Source organism: Condylura cristata, unplaced genomic scaffold, assembly GCF_000260355.1.
Source record: "Condylura cristata isolate star-nosed mole 26May11 unplaced genomic scaffold, ConCri1.0 scaffold00015, whole genome shotgun sequence".
Classification (NCBI taxonomy): Eukaryota; Metazoa; Chordata; class Mammalia; order Eulipotyphla; family Talpidae; genus Condylura; species Condylura cristata.
Genome location: NW_004567116.1, coordinates 22,264,541 through 22,280,237, shown reverse-complemented (window position 1 = coordinate 22,280,237; position 15,697 = coordinate 22,264,541). Strand labels below are relative to the sequence as shown.

Genomic DNA, 15,697 nt, shown 5'->3' with positions numbered 1-15,697 from the left:
ATCTGCCTGTTCTGCTCCCCACTCTGTCTCTGGCGAATCCTCTCACCACCCTTGCACCTCTGGCCTGTCCCCCAGCTCTGTATGGATAAATAAATAAATCTTTAAAAAAAAAAATTCTAAGCTCACTATTTCCAAATCTAAGTATTTATAAACATTTGTTGATGTCTAAGATTTATTCCCATAAATTAACTTTTAGAAACTCAGTTGAGAAATTTATAAAGCAATAGCTATGGCTGTGGATATGTGTCACTTATATGAATTATACATGTAATGAGAGGGCCTCCCTGGTGCCATTAATTTAATACTGAATTCCATGGACCTAATTAAAATCCTAAATCAGTCAAACATATTTCCCCACTGACACCAGATCCAGTCCACAGCCTCATTGTAACACTGCCTAGACATGTTAGTATCTAAGTTAGTGCCTACTGCAAGGTGAATTAGTACTCATATGAATGAAGAAATGTTAATGAATAAACAGTTAAAGTTGAATGAAAAACAGACCATCAAAAACTAATTTGAGCATCATCTAACTTAACTTCCTAAAGTGAAAAATGAGTAATTTGAGTAATGAAATTACTCTTTGATACAGTTAGTTGTCCCTCTGCTGGACATCCCCTGGACATGGTGTATGTGCAGACAAAAGCAGAAAAAATGAATGAGTAAATTACTGAATTATATTTTTTTGAGGTGACCAACAAAGACTTCTGTCCAGTTCTCAGAGAGAATAGGTGTTTTACCTCTCAAATATTATAGTACCAGCCCTCTCAACTCCTACCAGTTTAGTTAGGAGTTATTATTTTGATCACTCGCCCATATTTTGAAATTCAGTTTTATTGGCATATAATCACAGATAATACTGTGTAAGTTTAAGGTATACAGTGTGACGATTTGATAGATTTGTGAAATCACCATAGTAAGTTTCATTAATATATTCATTGCCTTATTTAGTTATTTTATATGTGTGGTAAGAACACTTAAAATTGGTTCTCAAGTTTACAATACAGTACATAAAATAGAGTTGCTATGCTGCTCATTAGATTCTCAGAACTTACCACTTCAAAGCCTTTTGATGAAAACCCCAACCCTCTGTTTTCTCTACCCCTGGTCCCAGGTAACAAATCAATCTATTTTCTGTTTCATGAGTTAGGCTTTTCTAAATTCCCATATAAGTGAGATGATACAGTACTTATCTTTTTCTGTCAGACTTATTTCACTTAGCAAGCCACCTTCATTTTCTACCATGGCATTAGTTGTGGGATTGCCTTTATTATGCCTAGTAATATCTATACCTATATCTATATTAGATGGAATTTTCTTTGTCACTGTCACTGATCTGTCAGTAATCATGCAGGTTACGTTCATGTCTTGACTGTTGTGAATACTGCTAAAAGGACCATGGGTGGAGCTGCTATGTCTTCAAAATACTGGCTTGATGTCATTGGATATATCCCTAGACTTGGGAGTGCTGCATCATATAGTAGTTCTATTTACTAACTTTTGAGGAAAAGCTCCATATTGTCTTCCATGTAGAAATTTACATCCCCACCAAGAAAACTCACAGGTTCTCTTTTCTCCATACATTTTCCTTCCTCCCTATTTCTTCTCTCTCTTTTTAAGATTTATTTATGTGTACAGAAATGGGATACAACAGAGATGCAGGGGTGGTGAGAAGATTCACCATAGTCAGAGTGGGGAGCAGAGCAGGCAGACTGACAAAATACACTGCTGTGGGGAGCAGCAGGCGAGACAGGAGAGGTCTCTACACCATGTGGAGCATCTCCAGGGCTGGGGATCGAATTTGCACTGAGCAGCCATGGCTTGGCTTAGCGTCCCAGTATAGTGCTCCAGCTCTCTTGGCTACCAGGGAGGGCCCTATTTCTTGTCTTTTTGATGATTAGCAATATGAGGAACCTGCAATCACTGTGTGTCTTCTCTGTATGTCTAGGTTTTATATGCTCCCTTTTCTTATTGTGTTACATTAATGCCTTATGTATAAGGGACATTAACCCTTCATCTAATAATATTGTTTGGAAACACTAAATTCATCCCAAATGTTGCCTTATTATTTTGTTGATTTTTTTTTTTTTTTGCTGTGCAGCTTTTTAGCTTCATTTACATTTTTTGTTCCTACAATTATAGTTATCTTTCAATAAATTGCCAGACTGAAGTCTCACAAAGCTGACCCAGGAAATGTCATTTAGGATTAATTTCCTTCCAAATTAAAACATTCCTATGATGAGCTGCCCAGTGAACTAAAGTTGCATTCCTTGACAGTCCTTAGCCCCACCCAACTGATCTCTTGTATACAGAAATGTGAGACCTTCTAATACCAAGAGCTAAATGCATCTCTGCAGCCTTGCCCATGCCTTCACTTAGCCCATTTAACTTTTTACTGCAACCTCTCTGAAATGGGGTGAGTGCTGCTATCATTTAAAAGCCGCCACAAGAGAGCTACTAGAAAAACAACTCTAAAATCCATCTATCCTGTTGAAGCCAATTGTCTAGGAATGGCATGAATAGACAAAACTTCTTGGAGGGTCAGCTGTGTATATTTTATCTTTTTTCGAATGTTCAAGTGGAAATAATTACCTTAAAGCTTGAAGTGATTACTGATTACAATACCGTGATTTCCCTCCTTGTGTGATTCATAAAACTCATTTGTGGACTTTGATTTACATAAGTCTTTAAGAATTTTGCAATGTCGACTGTGAAATTTGAACTGGATCATCTTTCTCCTGAAGGCTTCAGACAGGAGCATGCTTCCAATTCAGATTTTACATTAACCTGTTTGACTGAAGTTTCTGATGATGCTAGTGAATTGGAACTTCCACACTACAATTCTGTTCCCACGGGTAAGCTCACTTTTATATTGCTGTTTTTGAGTAACTTATGTTTGTGATTCTTTGATGTGAAATATGTAAGAAATAATTGTTGATGTCCCTTACATTTTGGAGTGGTTTAACTGGTGTCAGTTTTGAGTTAGTTTTTTCCCAGAAATATATAGATTTCTGCAAAAAGAACAGAGGGTTTTGCCAATAGGAAGAAATATCAGATGATAAATTCAGTGAACTCAAAAAAATGTTCATAATGTTGTAAATATTGTTTTGCTGAGTATTGAAACCTGTCAAGGATTAATTTTGTTTTGGGATCACAAAACAGTCTTTCATGTGGAATGGTTCATTTTGGTGTAACAGATATTTTATTCATAAATTTCAGGAAAAATCATTTCCATTCATCTCTTTTATAAAATTATGTGAACAATGCTATGTACTCTACCTTCTGGCTAACATCAAAAGTATATTCCTTTTGGTTATGCTAATTTGTGACCTGATGACTTAGACTTGATAAAATTCAGTGTAGAGAATGATTTTTAATGTTGTGGGTGTTTCTTATTCAGAATTGTACTTCCATTCCAGGTCTGCAACTTTGAGGGAACGCAAATAAATTAATATTTTGCACTTATCAAGAAATTCTGAAAACTTGGTCTATGACAAATAGCCATGAGATGTCAAAATGAGTTAAGCATAGCTTAGCTATATGCCCATAGCTCTGGATAGTACTGGTCATTGTTCTTTGTCTAGTGAAAAGTACATTCAGATAAAAAAAGTTTCATGTTGCAACTAAGGGATTCACCTAGTGAATCTTGCTATGTATTTATTTTGAGACTTTTGTGAAGATTTATGTAAATTCCACCCAATTGCTGGTGTGCAGATATTTTGGTATTACATGTAATCAAAAGCTCTCACACTCTTGTAGCTTTTCTTTAAAATATAGGAAAAAAAGATATCCTTGCTTTTTGTTGTTCTTGTTGTTGATGGTCATACTGGGTATTGAACATGCAGTTTCAAAGTAGTAGAGAAGTCATTAGACTTGGAAAAGAAAAATTGGTTTATTGACAGAATAATAAACTGCCCCAGTTGTGATTGAATACTCATGTCATAATCACCATTATTTTATTGCCACCTGTGTTCAAGTTAGTACATTTATTTCATTAAATTGAATGGTTGACCTATACACCTACAGTTTAGGTATGGGTCTGGCCCCAGAATCTCATGCTATATAGAATCTGAAAGATATTTCCACCTTGGCAGTTCTTCAAAATCAACACGAAAAAAATCTAAACTCACTAAAAATCCTCCTTCTCTTTATGCCCTTAATTTTGTTGATTACCTCAGTCATCTCAACCATTCCTTAGTTTTATTGTAACATACACTTAGTGTTTACTTATATGCATATTAGGAAAGTGTTTGCGTTCTCTGCTTCTATCTACCACTAGAGCCCCTGTACTCATAGATTGCCTGGTAATATAAGATTCTCAAAAATATGTCCTGAAGGCCCTCCCTGGTGGTGCAGCGGGTTAAAGCACTGCACTAAGAAGCTTAAGTTCAATCCCTGCCTGCCCCGGAGGTGACCACATGGTGTAGCAGACCTCTCCTGACCTGGCCGCTGCTCCCCTCAGCAGTGTACTTCGTCTATCTGCCTGTTCTGGTCCCCCATTCTGTCCCTGGTGAATTCTCTCACCCTCCGCATCTCTGGCCTGTACCCCAGTTCTGTATTAATAAATAAATAAATCTTTAAATATATATATATAGATATAGATATAGATATGTCCTGAAATACTAATTGAATGACTGAGGGACTGAAAGATTGTCTTCTTCAGTTCCTCTAGTGCACACATCTACATAGAGTTCTCCCTGATCTCACCTCCATATTTTCTATAATAAACCTCTTGTCAGTTAATTGCCAGAGAGTCCTTCCTGGGTCATCTGACCCATTTGTACATTTGTTCCCAACTTCTTTAAGTCTGTGTCATTGAATTAAAAACCTCATGCTCTGGTATCTAGATCACTTTTTCCAAAATTTATCTAACCATGGTAACTTGCACAGATGCTTTGCATTTTCCAGTCACTGCTCATAGTTAGTTAAAAATAATTTCCAAAAATTATTTATCCTATAATATATTTATCCTAGTAATATATTATAAAGATAAAAAGTGACTTCACAAATATCTACAGTGAACGCTCTATACACAGAATTTTTTACTATCACTAAACTTTAACAAAATGTTTGCACTGTGTTTTTAAATGACCACATTTCAACAAAATGTATTTTTTGTTGAAAATACATATGCTCAGACGGGGTTTCTCATTTAAAAATGTTATGAAAATTCTGGAACAAAATGTAGTTGTACTCATTCACTCAAAATCTATTAATTGAGCATTTATGATGGAGAGAGTTGTACCTGTGTGTCTGTATGAAAATGAAAATAAAGTGATAGTAGATGAAGGGAAAGAGGGGTGTCCTCCTAATCTTAGTGAGGTGACAACATGATTTTAATCTTCATGTGCATATTCCTAACAGGAAAAATAAATTATAACAGATGAATGCTTTTCCATACAAAGTTGAGCCAGTCAGTCCAAAGAGAAATATATTCTGTTAATAACAAATACACTACACTGTATCTTTCGCATATATAATAACTTGATGTAACTTGTACCTACAAAATCTCAATAGTTCCCAGCAGGAATTTTTATAATGATTGTTCATCAACTTATATACTTGCCAAACTGTTTTTTCTATTTTTCTTATACCTATCTACATATTACCTAAGATCAGTTTAAAGTCAAACCCTTCCAGTAAAGCCCTCCTTCTGTCCTTTATAAACAACGTCTTATTTCCCCTCTATTAATGCCCAGCATACTATTTCCATAGCATTTATATCAATATGAACCTTTATTTTTGTATTTAGCATTGAATCTAAGTTTTTCAGTTGTTAGATATTGGGTGTGGTTTTCAATATAACTTTATCACAAAGTGAATAAATTCCCAGTGGATTAAAGATGTGTTGCATTTCAATTTTACGCCCCCCTCCCCCAAAAAGATCAATGAATGAAGAAGCTAAATTACTTGTTTTTAATATGACTTTATAATATGGACCAGTTGACAGAAAACTTCACTTCTTTTGTCAAATATTTTAATATTACTTTGATTTCCTAATGGCTTTGTCTAGGGCCCTTTAACTAACCAGTTGAGACACAACCGTGTCTCAAGAAGAGCAATCTGTGTTTATATAATATGCATACTTTGGCTATCCAGGTAAAATGAAAATTCAGTGCTGTGTGATGTTATAAAATGAAGTAGCCCCAACACCATATTTTTTGTTAAATGCCTGCCAAAATTATGCTAAAAGGAATTGAGTCCATCTACATATAATTCAAAGTGATGAATTGAAAAGTGGCCTTTCTTATAATATAAAAGGAAGTGCTAATGGAAGTATTGATAAGTGGCCATTGCATTATTGCTCATACCTTGTGGAGCTCATTATATTTAAGAGACAGAATGAGATTGTGATTGAGTTCAAGACAGAGATAGATAAACTCCGGATAAAATTCCTGGTAGGATTTTTAAAAAATATTTTTAGACTAGGTCTCAGTACTTTGATTTACCCATCACTTTGCACAAATAAAGGCTTGTGGTAGAATATTTCCAGTGAGGTTTTTAGGTTGGCATAATAAACTGTAGCCACAATCTCAGGCTTCAAATGCTAAGTTAATCACCTTGTCAGGATTATTGAAAGATGCCTTGCTTTTTGTGGGAGACCTCTTTTAGCGTTCCTTTTTTTTTTTTTTCTGATCAAGGCCTACTAACATTAAGCCAGGCACACAGCCAGACTTTTATCCTTCACTCATGAAATTCTAACAAACTCTGGCCTTAACCTCTACTCTCGAGGTTTCTGACCCTGTATCCTTCTGCAGCTAAAATAGAAACAAAGCCTTATCTTGAAGTTTCATGCATCCCAAGGCAACAATGAAATTTTCTCTTCCTCCCACTAAGAAGAAAATTTTACTTAATTTGTAGAAGGAGGAAATGGCTAATCTTAGGCTGTTTATAGAAAACCCTCCAAGGCTTGCCGGTTGCCCAAGTCTGTCTGGTTCATTTCTATTTTATTTCTATTTCAGGGTAGAACTGGATTGGGCCCTTCATGTTTCCATTTTCCATTGCATGTTGGAATGGGACATAGACATAAATTGATATTGGCCTAACCACTGAGAGATGTCATATTTTACCCTCTGGTTAGAAACAGAGCCAAAGATTCTTCTACATTCTGAGAAGCTAAAAGATATGAAAGCTGATGATATTAATGACATCCCTATGCTCTTATATTTTCAAGTTAACTTGGGGCCAGATATCAATAGATTTGTCTTTATATGATGAAAAAAAAATTTTCAGTAGATGATTTTAGGATTAAATACATTAAGCCTATTTTGGCAGTTTTAAATAACATTTTTTTTCTTTATAGAAACTGTTAGACACGTTTATTTTAAGAAACCTTTTTTTTGGCCACATTCTAATCAGAAATAGGATAGTAGCTGATAGAATCGCATTCTCTGGAAGTGTGCCTGATGCATTTATGACCATAGATTATTTCATTGATTAACAAGGGTGGGCTAAGCTTGTCCAATAGGAGTGGGATTTAGAGTGTTAGTTGAGAATGCTGGGCTTACCATGAGAGCTTGAAGAAACAATATGAGACTATAGCTGAGACTTAAAGAAGTCATAAGAAGATAGTTGTGTTTGATGGGAAGCGATTTGTACAGCATCGTGATGGAAAAAAGCCAGAGGACTCAAAATCAAGAGATAAATATTATTGTAATGTTGATTATGAATTAGGTTCTAACTGAAGCTAGTCAGAACCTGAAGCACAGTTAAATTAAGTCCATTCTTGGGCCCCTCCTGATGGCACAATTGGTTAAAGTGCAGCACCATGAAGCAGTCCACAGTCGCTTCACTGTAAGTTCAATCCCCAGCCAGGAAGGTGACCCACATGGCAGATCTCTCCCCACCCGCCCGCTGCTTCCTTCAGTAGTGTAGTTTGTGGATCTGCCTGTTCTGCTCCCTGCTCTGCCTCTGGTGAATCCTCTCACCACTCGTGCACCTCTGGCCTGTACAGTTGAATCTTTTTTCTTAAACCAGCTTATATCAGGATTTAGCAAGCTATATTTAATTTGATATGATAGAAAATATTCTCCCCTTCTTGTTTTTGTATTGGAAAATCACTTTTCTTTAGAATTTCTCTTAAGTATTTCTTCCCTTGTAAGTTATTTTTTGACACATGTTGGCTATGTTCATCACCTTACCTTAAAGCTGGTAAATTCTTTCTGAATCACAGTGCTAACAGTTAATTTGACATAACTTATTGATATGCTTAAATATCTCTATCTCTGGAAATTTGGTGATGAACAAGACAATATATTTGTGACCCATGAATTCTTGGATAGATAGATCATTGATTATTAAAGATGTGATGTGTTTTAGCCAAAGGAAGTAGTAGGAATGCTGTGGAAAATCATTTCTAAATAATTATTTACATATGGGATAGATTTTTAGAATTGAAATCAAGGAGAGTTTTGCAATGCTAATTATGATTCCCAGACACAGTGCTCTCTTTTGTTTGAAATTTTGGAGGCTATTTCAGTTCAACAGAAATTTGGGACAGTGTTGTGAAATTACCACCAAAAAAAAAAAACTTATTCAAAGTACATTCACTTTTGTATCTTCCTTGCCTTAGCCACCCCACAATGATTCTATTCATTCTTTATCTGTAGAGTTAAATTGTTAGTGAAAATCCATCCATTGATGTTTTATATTCATAAGCTATATATCTCAGTTCTTCCAAGATTCCCCAAATCAAAAATGTTTACCAAAGCTGGTAAATTCTTTCTGAATCACAGTGCTAACAGTTAATTTGACAATTCACTGTTGAAAGTATCTAAAGCTATTATGTCCAGATTAAAAAACAGAATATTCTATATCTGTTTTATAAGTACATTTTTTTTCCTTCTAACCACTGGGTTATCAAATTCATTGTTGATAAATCTCTTACACATAATACATTGTGTGTGGAAATCAAATGTCTTAAAGATAAATCTGTTTAAATGAGTTCTCTAGTCAGTAGCATTTTTACAATAGAGAAGATAAAATATTAGAGAAAACTGGGAAAGTGGTAAGCATCATTGCAGGCTCCTGATGTTATATATGACTTTTAGTCACATTGTATTTCAGGAAGAAATCTACTGTCACCATGATCATAGTCTTCTCAGATTACACAACTGTGAGAAACAAATGTTATTTACAAGCCATTCCGTTTATGGGGTTTTTGTTATAGTAGCTCGAATGGATCCAGACTCCTTCTTAGGAAACAGTAGTGGAGAAAAGTGAGGGAGGGTAGATAGACTATATATTCACCTCTCTTTCATTTCCTTCCACTCCTTCCCTTCCAGTTTTATTAGAGCTGGTGCACAGCAAGAAGAAGTACATGACCAGTACTATTATAATCTACTATTATAAAGCCCAAAAGCAAGCTCGTACTTCCTTACATTAACAGCTTTTAAGGATTTTCTACTGTTTCAATCCCACCATCCACACTTTCTCTGGATTTTTTTTCTTCACATCTCCATGAAGGCAGGTCAAGTTGCACTCCCTGCTAACATTTTATAATGTCTGCTCTTTCTTACAATCAGAATTATACCTCACACAACCCTTATCTTGTAAAGGCATCCTCACCTTGGCAGACTCGTTCCATGTAGATCACTTTGAAGGAATTAGGTCTCCATTACCCTCCTAAGTATTTAGCTGGCTTGCCAGAACACAGAGTAATATTACTTCTAACTCATTTGTGAAGGACTAGCAGGCAAGGAACTGCATTCTCTCTTTGGGCAATAACTGGCACCTCTGTTCTTCAGAATTTTCCAGAGAAAAGTAAAATAGTAAATTCTGTGCCATGGGGAATTGAGGGAATTTTCCTGAGCTGACCCATTATCTTCCTAATCTCATAAAGTTCTAAGTGCCTTTTATTGTTACAGCATGTTTTGTGGAAAAGAAACGTTTCTCCCCCATACACTCTGAATTAGTTTTCTTGAATCTGCCACCATCTGGTTTGAGATGGAGGCAAGGACATGTAAGAAGTGTACAGAGCATAGAATCGACCAATACTTTTCTTCCATACAGCATTTTTCATTCTTTCTCCCTTATTAATCTCCTTTATTCTCTTGTATTTATATTGGAGCTGAGAAATGTGCTAAGAAAAGCAGCTGTTTTGCTTTATCTTATATAAATGCGCCAAACATCTTTCTTTGGAATGTGAGAGTAATTTTCACCTATTGTTTTCTACTTTCGGGCTCTTTCTATTCTGAAAAAAAGAAGAAGAAGAAGAAGAAAAAAACAGGAGAAATCGCATTTTGAATTCTATTACTCATTCTCCAGTGTACTTAATACTCATATTGATCCTAAGAGTCAGTATTATTATCCTCATTTTAAAGATGTGAAAATTGATGAAGAGATCATTATCTTTCCAAGTGACAGAACTGACCTATAAATCTGAATGAATCTAACTGTAAAGCCAAAACATCATCATGCTCAGTTCTGAAATAGTTGAGAAAGTAAGCAGCTGACAGAATACACACTGGGTATTTTGGTGTGTGGTCAGTCTCAGCAGGAGCACCGATTCAAGAAATGGCTATGTACACTCGAACTTTTTTCCTGAAAATACGAGACTTTTAGTGACTTGACTACCAAGTAGTTTTGAATATACCAATCTAAGCAGAGGACCCAGTCATTCCCATACATACGAAATGGTGTAGTCACAATTCCAAGTGAAATGACAGTTGAATCAGAGCAATGAGTCTATGCCCAAGAAGACATTGTCTAAGATGCAAGCTAAAAGCTGTATCTTCAATATGTTTTCTCTGCTAGTAATTTTTATTAAGTTAAGTGGAGCAGGCCTTCCCTGGTGGCACAGCAGCACTGCTAAAGCTAGCTGCAGCCACTTCAGCACATATTCGATCCCCAGCCATGGAGGTGACTACCCATATGGCACAGAAGACTTCTCCTTTTTTAGTAGATCTACCTGTTCTGCTCCCCACTTTGTCTCTGATGAATCCTCTTACCCCCTGCACCTCTGGTCTGTACCCCAGTTCTGCATGCATAAATAAATAAATCTTAAAAAAAAAAGATAAATGGATCACAATCATAATGCAAAAGACAGAACTATCAGTAACTACGAACATTATATTATTGTAGTTTTCTAGTTGCACTTCAACTTTTATAGTTTAGTTTTCTATGAATATATTACAGAAACTTAATCTTAGGCTAATTCTGATTAGGTGAAGAAATTATTAAACTTAGTTGGATTGTATTTGGGGAAATTTGATTTACTCATAATTTGGAACTCTCATATGGTTATCACAGTCTTAATTTCTAAATTACTAATTCAAACTTTGAGGTTATATTATTTGAATATTGTTCCTTTGTGGCCATTGAATTGTGGCTAAAATGCTACCTTTTCTTGATTTCCTAATATGATACATGATTCAGTCCATCAAACTACAAGTGCAAATATTATGTTACTATGAATACTGCATCATAAGAATACACATTAAGGGCCCTCCCTGGTGGCCCAGCCAGTTAAATCACAGCACTGAGAAGCTAAAACCTACAACTTTCAGCCATAGACGGTGTTGTCAGCCAACATCACCACAGTAAAATTAACACATTAAGAAAAAAAACAGGTGAAGCTTTCCTGGAGCCATCTCAAAACCTTAACTTTTTTGTTTCTACTTTCTGTTTCACATGTCCAAAATCTTGAGTTGTCTTCTATAGTTCCCCATGCTAGTGGATACTTTTGGTTTGATCATCGTTTTAATTTAAGGTGTTACACTCACCCTCCCAAGTCTCTCTTCTGCTTCCTCAATTCTCCCCTAGATAGTCTCAGTGTTTCATCATACCTCCTGGTCCTTTGTGTCTCAAGAAATTACTGTGTATTAGTGTTCAGCTATTTCATATTTTCATTTGTGAACCAGTTTAATTAATAGAACTTGCCCAAAGAACAGTAATGATAATCATAGTTTTTCATAAAGGTGAAAAAACATGTAAAGATCTTAAAATAAATATAAGTGAATAGAGCTCTGGATGATTAAAAAAAGGTAATTGTTGAAGGAAAAATGTGTGTAAAAACATAGGCTCACAACATGCCACATATATATTTTTTGATGTAAAAATAAAGCTGAAACGAGCTTAGGAGAACTAGTGTTCTGCAAAGTGGTTTGCAGCATCATTGGAAAATTTGATTCTAAGGTATTCCATTAAATTACAGGTCTTGATGTGTGCTAGATCAGGATTTTTCAATCCTGGCACTGTTGACATTTTTGGCCAAAAGAATTTTTTGTTGCAAGTAACTGTCTTGCTCATATGGCAATTTTAGCAGCATCTCTGGCCTGGATACACTAGACTAGTAGTAGGATTTTCTTCCAGTTGTGGCAAAATAGAAATGTCTCAAAGCATAGCCCACTGTCTCATAGGGGAAAAATTGTCCCTAGTTGAGAGCCACAGCACTAAACACTTAAAAAAACATCTCTTCCAGAAGATGTTGAAACCCATGGGAAAAGTAAGATAAAGGGCTTTAAAATAAATAGGAGTTAGAAGCTTGGGAAGAACTTCAAAGAGTTACATTGAAGTTTTTGTGTTATCTGAGTCTGCTTCATCGTTCCATTTTGTACTTGGTGTTTGTTTTAAGTAGAAATTTTCACTAACCAGACACGCAAAGGAAATCACTTCTTGTTTTTATTTTGGTAAAATAAACAAAGCTCTTTGGCTTGGCTAACTTAGTTGTTTCAAGAAGCTTTTCTTTGAGACTTGATAATATTGGATATTATACCAGTCTGTGTGACTAAGGAAAGGGAGACATGCAAAAGATAGCATATTATCAACACACTTCATCAGATTACCACACTCCAAATAGAAACCTGGAATGAATTGCCATAACCTCTTGCATAGAGTTTGAAGTCACTTGCTGCTCCAGTTTTGGGGTGTTTATTATAGTTATGAGAAGGCACATTCTCTGTGAACAAAATGTTAAAAGTCTATGTCAAAGGCTCACCACTTAGATCACATCACAATAATTAAACTTTTTTTCAAAGAACAATAAGTGGCATAAAAACAGCTACTCTTGGGCCCTCCCTGGTGGTGCAGTGGGTTAAAGCACAGCACTAAGAAGCTAAAGCCACTTCAGCATGAGTTGGATGCCTGCCCCAGAGGTGATCCACATGGCTGGCAAACCTCTCCTGACCCTCCTGCTGCTCCCCTCAGCAGTGTACTTCATCAGTCATCCTGTTCTGCGCCCCACTCTGTCTTTGGTGAATCCTCTCACCACCCCTGCACCTCTGGCCTGTACCCTGGTTCTGTCTGCATAAATAATAAATAAATCTTAAGACAAAAACAAAACAAATAAACAAAAAACAGCTACCCTTTAAGTCTCAAAATGGAAATTATTTCTGACTTAATATAAGGAATGGCTCAGGATTTGTGGAGCCTGAAGCTTACATAATTAGTAGACCATTTTCAAGAAATAACAATGCAAAGTTATTTATGTAGTATCTGGTAAGAAAGGGAACATTTATTTAGAGTGAGAAAATTAGATTACTACAATTATACTTTTGTCATTACCAACAAAAGCACAAACTGCCAAAAATTAACATGCTATTTTTATTAATTAATTAACTGCCTGACACCCTTTGTCATGTTTTTTCCTATAACTTTTGCTCTGTTCTCTTTGATGGCTTTTTGTAAAAACATTGATTTTAAAACATTTTATATAACAACATTTTAAATATGATTTATTGTTTCCTCAATTATCTTTGATTGAAGACCTTATTTTCATGTAAAAATTTTCAGCCACATATTAATTTTGATACTGTAATAAATTAAGATTTTTTTTTTAATTTGGAAATACCTCTCTCCAGTTTCTTATTTATGATCTATAAAACTCATTAAGTTCTCAGGCATATTTCCGGCTTGAGACATTCCAGATGTTGATTCTTTTTCTCCTAGCACAAGCTTCTGAAAGGAAGCAACAAAAGACACATTCATTTCACAGTCACAATCATCTTCCACACCTACTTATGTGAAGCTGATTAAGAAGACACAGCACATGGTGGGGATATTCCTAGAATCCACCTTTATACTCTGACTGTCAGCAATAACTTAATCCAAGGCCATTTCTGCATTCTTAACCTTGGACACAGGAACGAACATTCTGGTAACACGTTCCTCCATTGTTGGTGTCAGTGTTTAGCTTTTCTTCTACTTCAACCTTTGTTTCAGTACTTCTTGTAATTTGCCAGTTTTTTTTTTGCTTTCATCCAGGCTTTCACAACAATGACCTACACATTATCTGGCTGATTCCATTTACATGCAAAATCCTGAACCATTTTAATCTTTAGTCCTTACAAATTTGTAACTGACCACTTAAATTATTTCTTTTCAACATTCACTCCTGGATTTGCATTACCTTCTTAGACTTGAAAACTTGACTTTGCTGTGCTAATTTCTTTAAAACTTTCTCAGGATGACATAGACATAGTCTATAAGGCAGGGTTTATGTTTTGGCTTTTTCCTCTTTCCTTATTGCTTATTTCATCCCATTAGGTTCCAACTTCACAATCTGTGTGGTCATCATGGCACCATTCTCTCAAGACCACTGCTACGCTAGTGAATATCTTCAGTTGAAATCTTAAGTGATTACTAAGCTTTTATCTAAACTTTAACTGACAGACAGTACTCAGGTAAATTTTTTTTGTTTGTTTTTTTGTTTTTTTTTTTTTTGAGTTCGGGGTCCTTGGGTTCACTCTGGGAAAGGTTTCACCAGAGCTCCCCTTTCAGCGGCACACAGCAAGATTCTCCACGAGGCAGAGACCGAGTTATATTTGAAAAGTACATTTATTAGAAAGAGACAGGAAAGGGAAAAATACTTGCATAGGCACGAGCGGGCAGGAAGAGCTGCCCTGGAAGGGACAAGTTTGCAGAGAGAGAGAGGCCTACATGGTAATAGGCAGACGGCCAAAGGAGAGAGCAGCCTCTGCTGGGGGACGTCAGTGCAGAGAAGTCATGGGCAGGCAAGGAGGCTGCTGCCCACAGAGGAAGAGAGTGGGTGGGAAGAAGCACCTGCATAGTCACAGGCGGGCAGTGGAACAGCTGCCTGTGCTGGTGGAGAGACTGCCCTGATTTAGACAGTTTCTCTTTGGGAAGGGCTCACTCTTTGTGAGCCTAGGTAGAACTTGAGAGGACCGGAGATTTCCTGATGAGCTTCATCTCCATGTCCTTACCTTTTACCTTTTGGGTCTGAGCTTCAGGCACAGCCCCCAAAAGTCTGTTATCTGCTGGGACTTCTTGTAGACATCCAGGCATCCCGGACATCCTGGATATCACCCTTTGGTGCCTGAGGACCTTGATGAGGACCTTTTTGCAACTCAATCTTGTGATGCCTCCCCTACTTTCTTTCCTCCATCATTACCACATGTTATTATATTTTTCTACCTTTACAGATAGACCAGCAACAACCAATAGGCCAGGCAAAGTCCCATGAGGTCAGACCTGAGAGTTGCTGATGGTATTAATCTGTCCTTTTTTTTTTTTTTTTTATCCTTTTACTAGTAGGAAATATCTCAAACTTTAGGCAGTGATTTCCTAGTTGATTAGAAATAAAGTCTACACCTAGGGAGGGGAAGCCAAATCGTGGGAAAAGGCTGCAGCTCAGAACCAGAGACCTGAGGATAGCCGCAGATCTGTTGCTGACCTTTGCCCCAGCAGCCCCGACAAAGCCCTGGATATAAACTGAGACAACACAGCTAGGTGAGTGGAT

The 15,697-nt window shown here is 36.4% G+C and overlaps 1 protein-coding gene across 1 annotated transcript in view; it reads left to right on the top strand.

Annotated features, from left to right (window-relative positions):
- Positions 1–2,538: 2,538 nt before the first annotated feature.
- ANO3 (anoctamin 3) overlaps positions 2,539–15,697 on the top strand; it is a 246,431-nt gene continuing 233,272 nt past the window's right edge. The window contains exon 1 of the mRNA XM_012725477.1: positions 2,539–2,855. Within this exon, the coding sequence (XP_012580931.1) occupies positions 2,702–2,855 (154 nt within the window). The 5' untranslated portion in view covers positions 2,539–2,701. The remainder of the gene's footprint in view (positions 2,856–15,697) is intronic.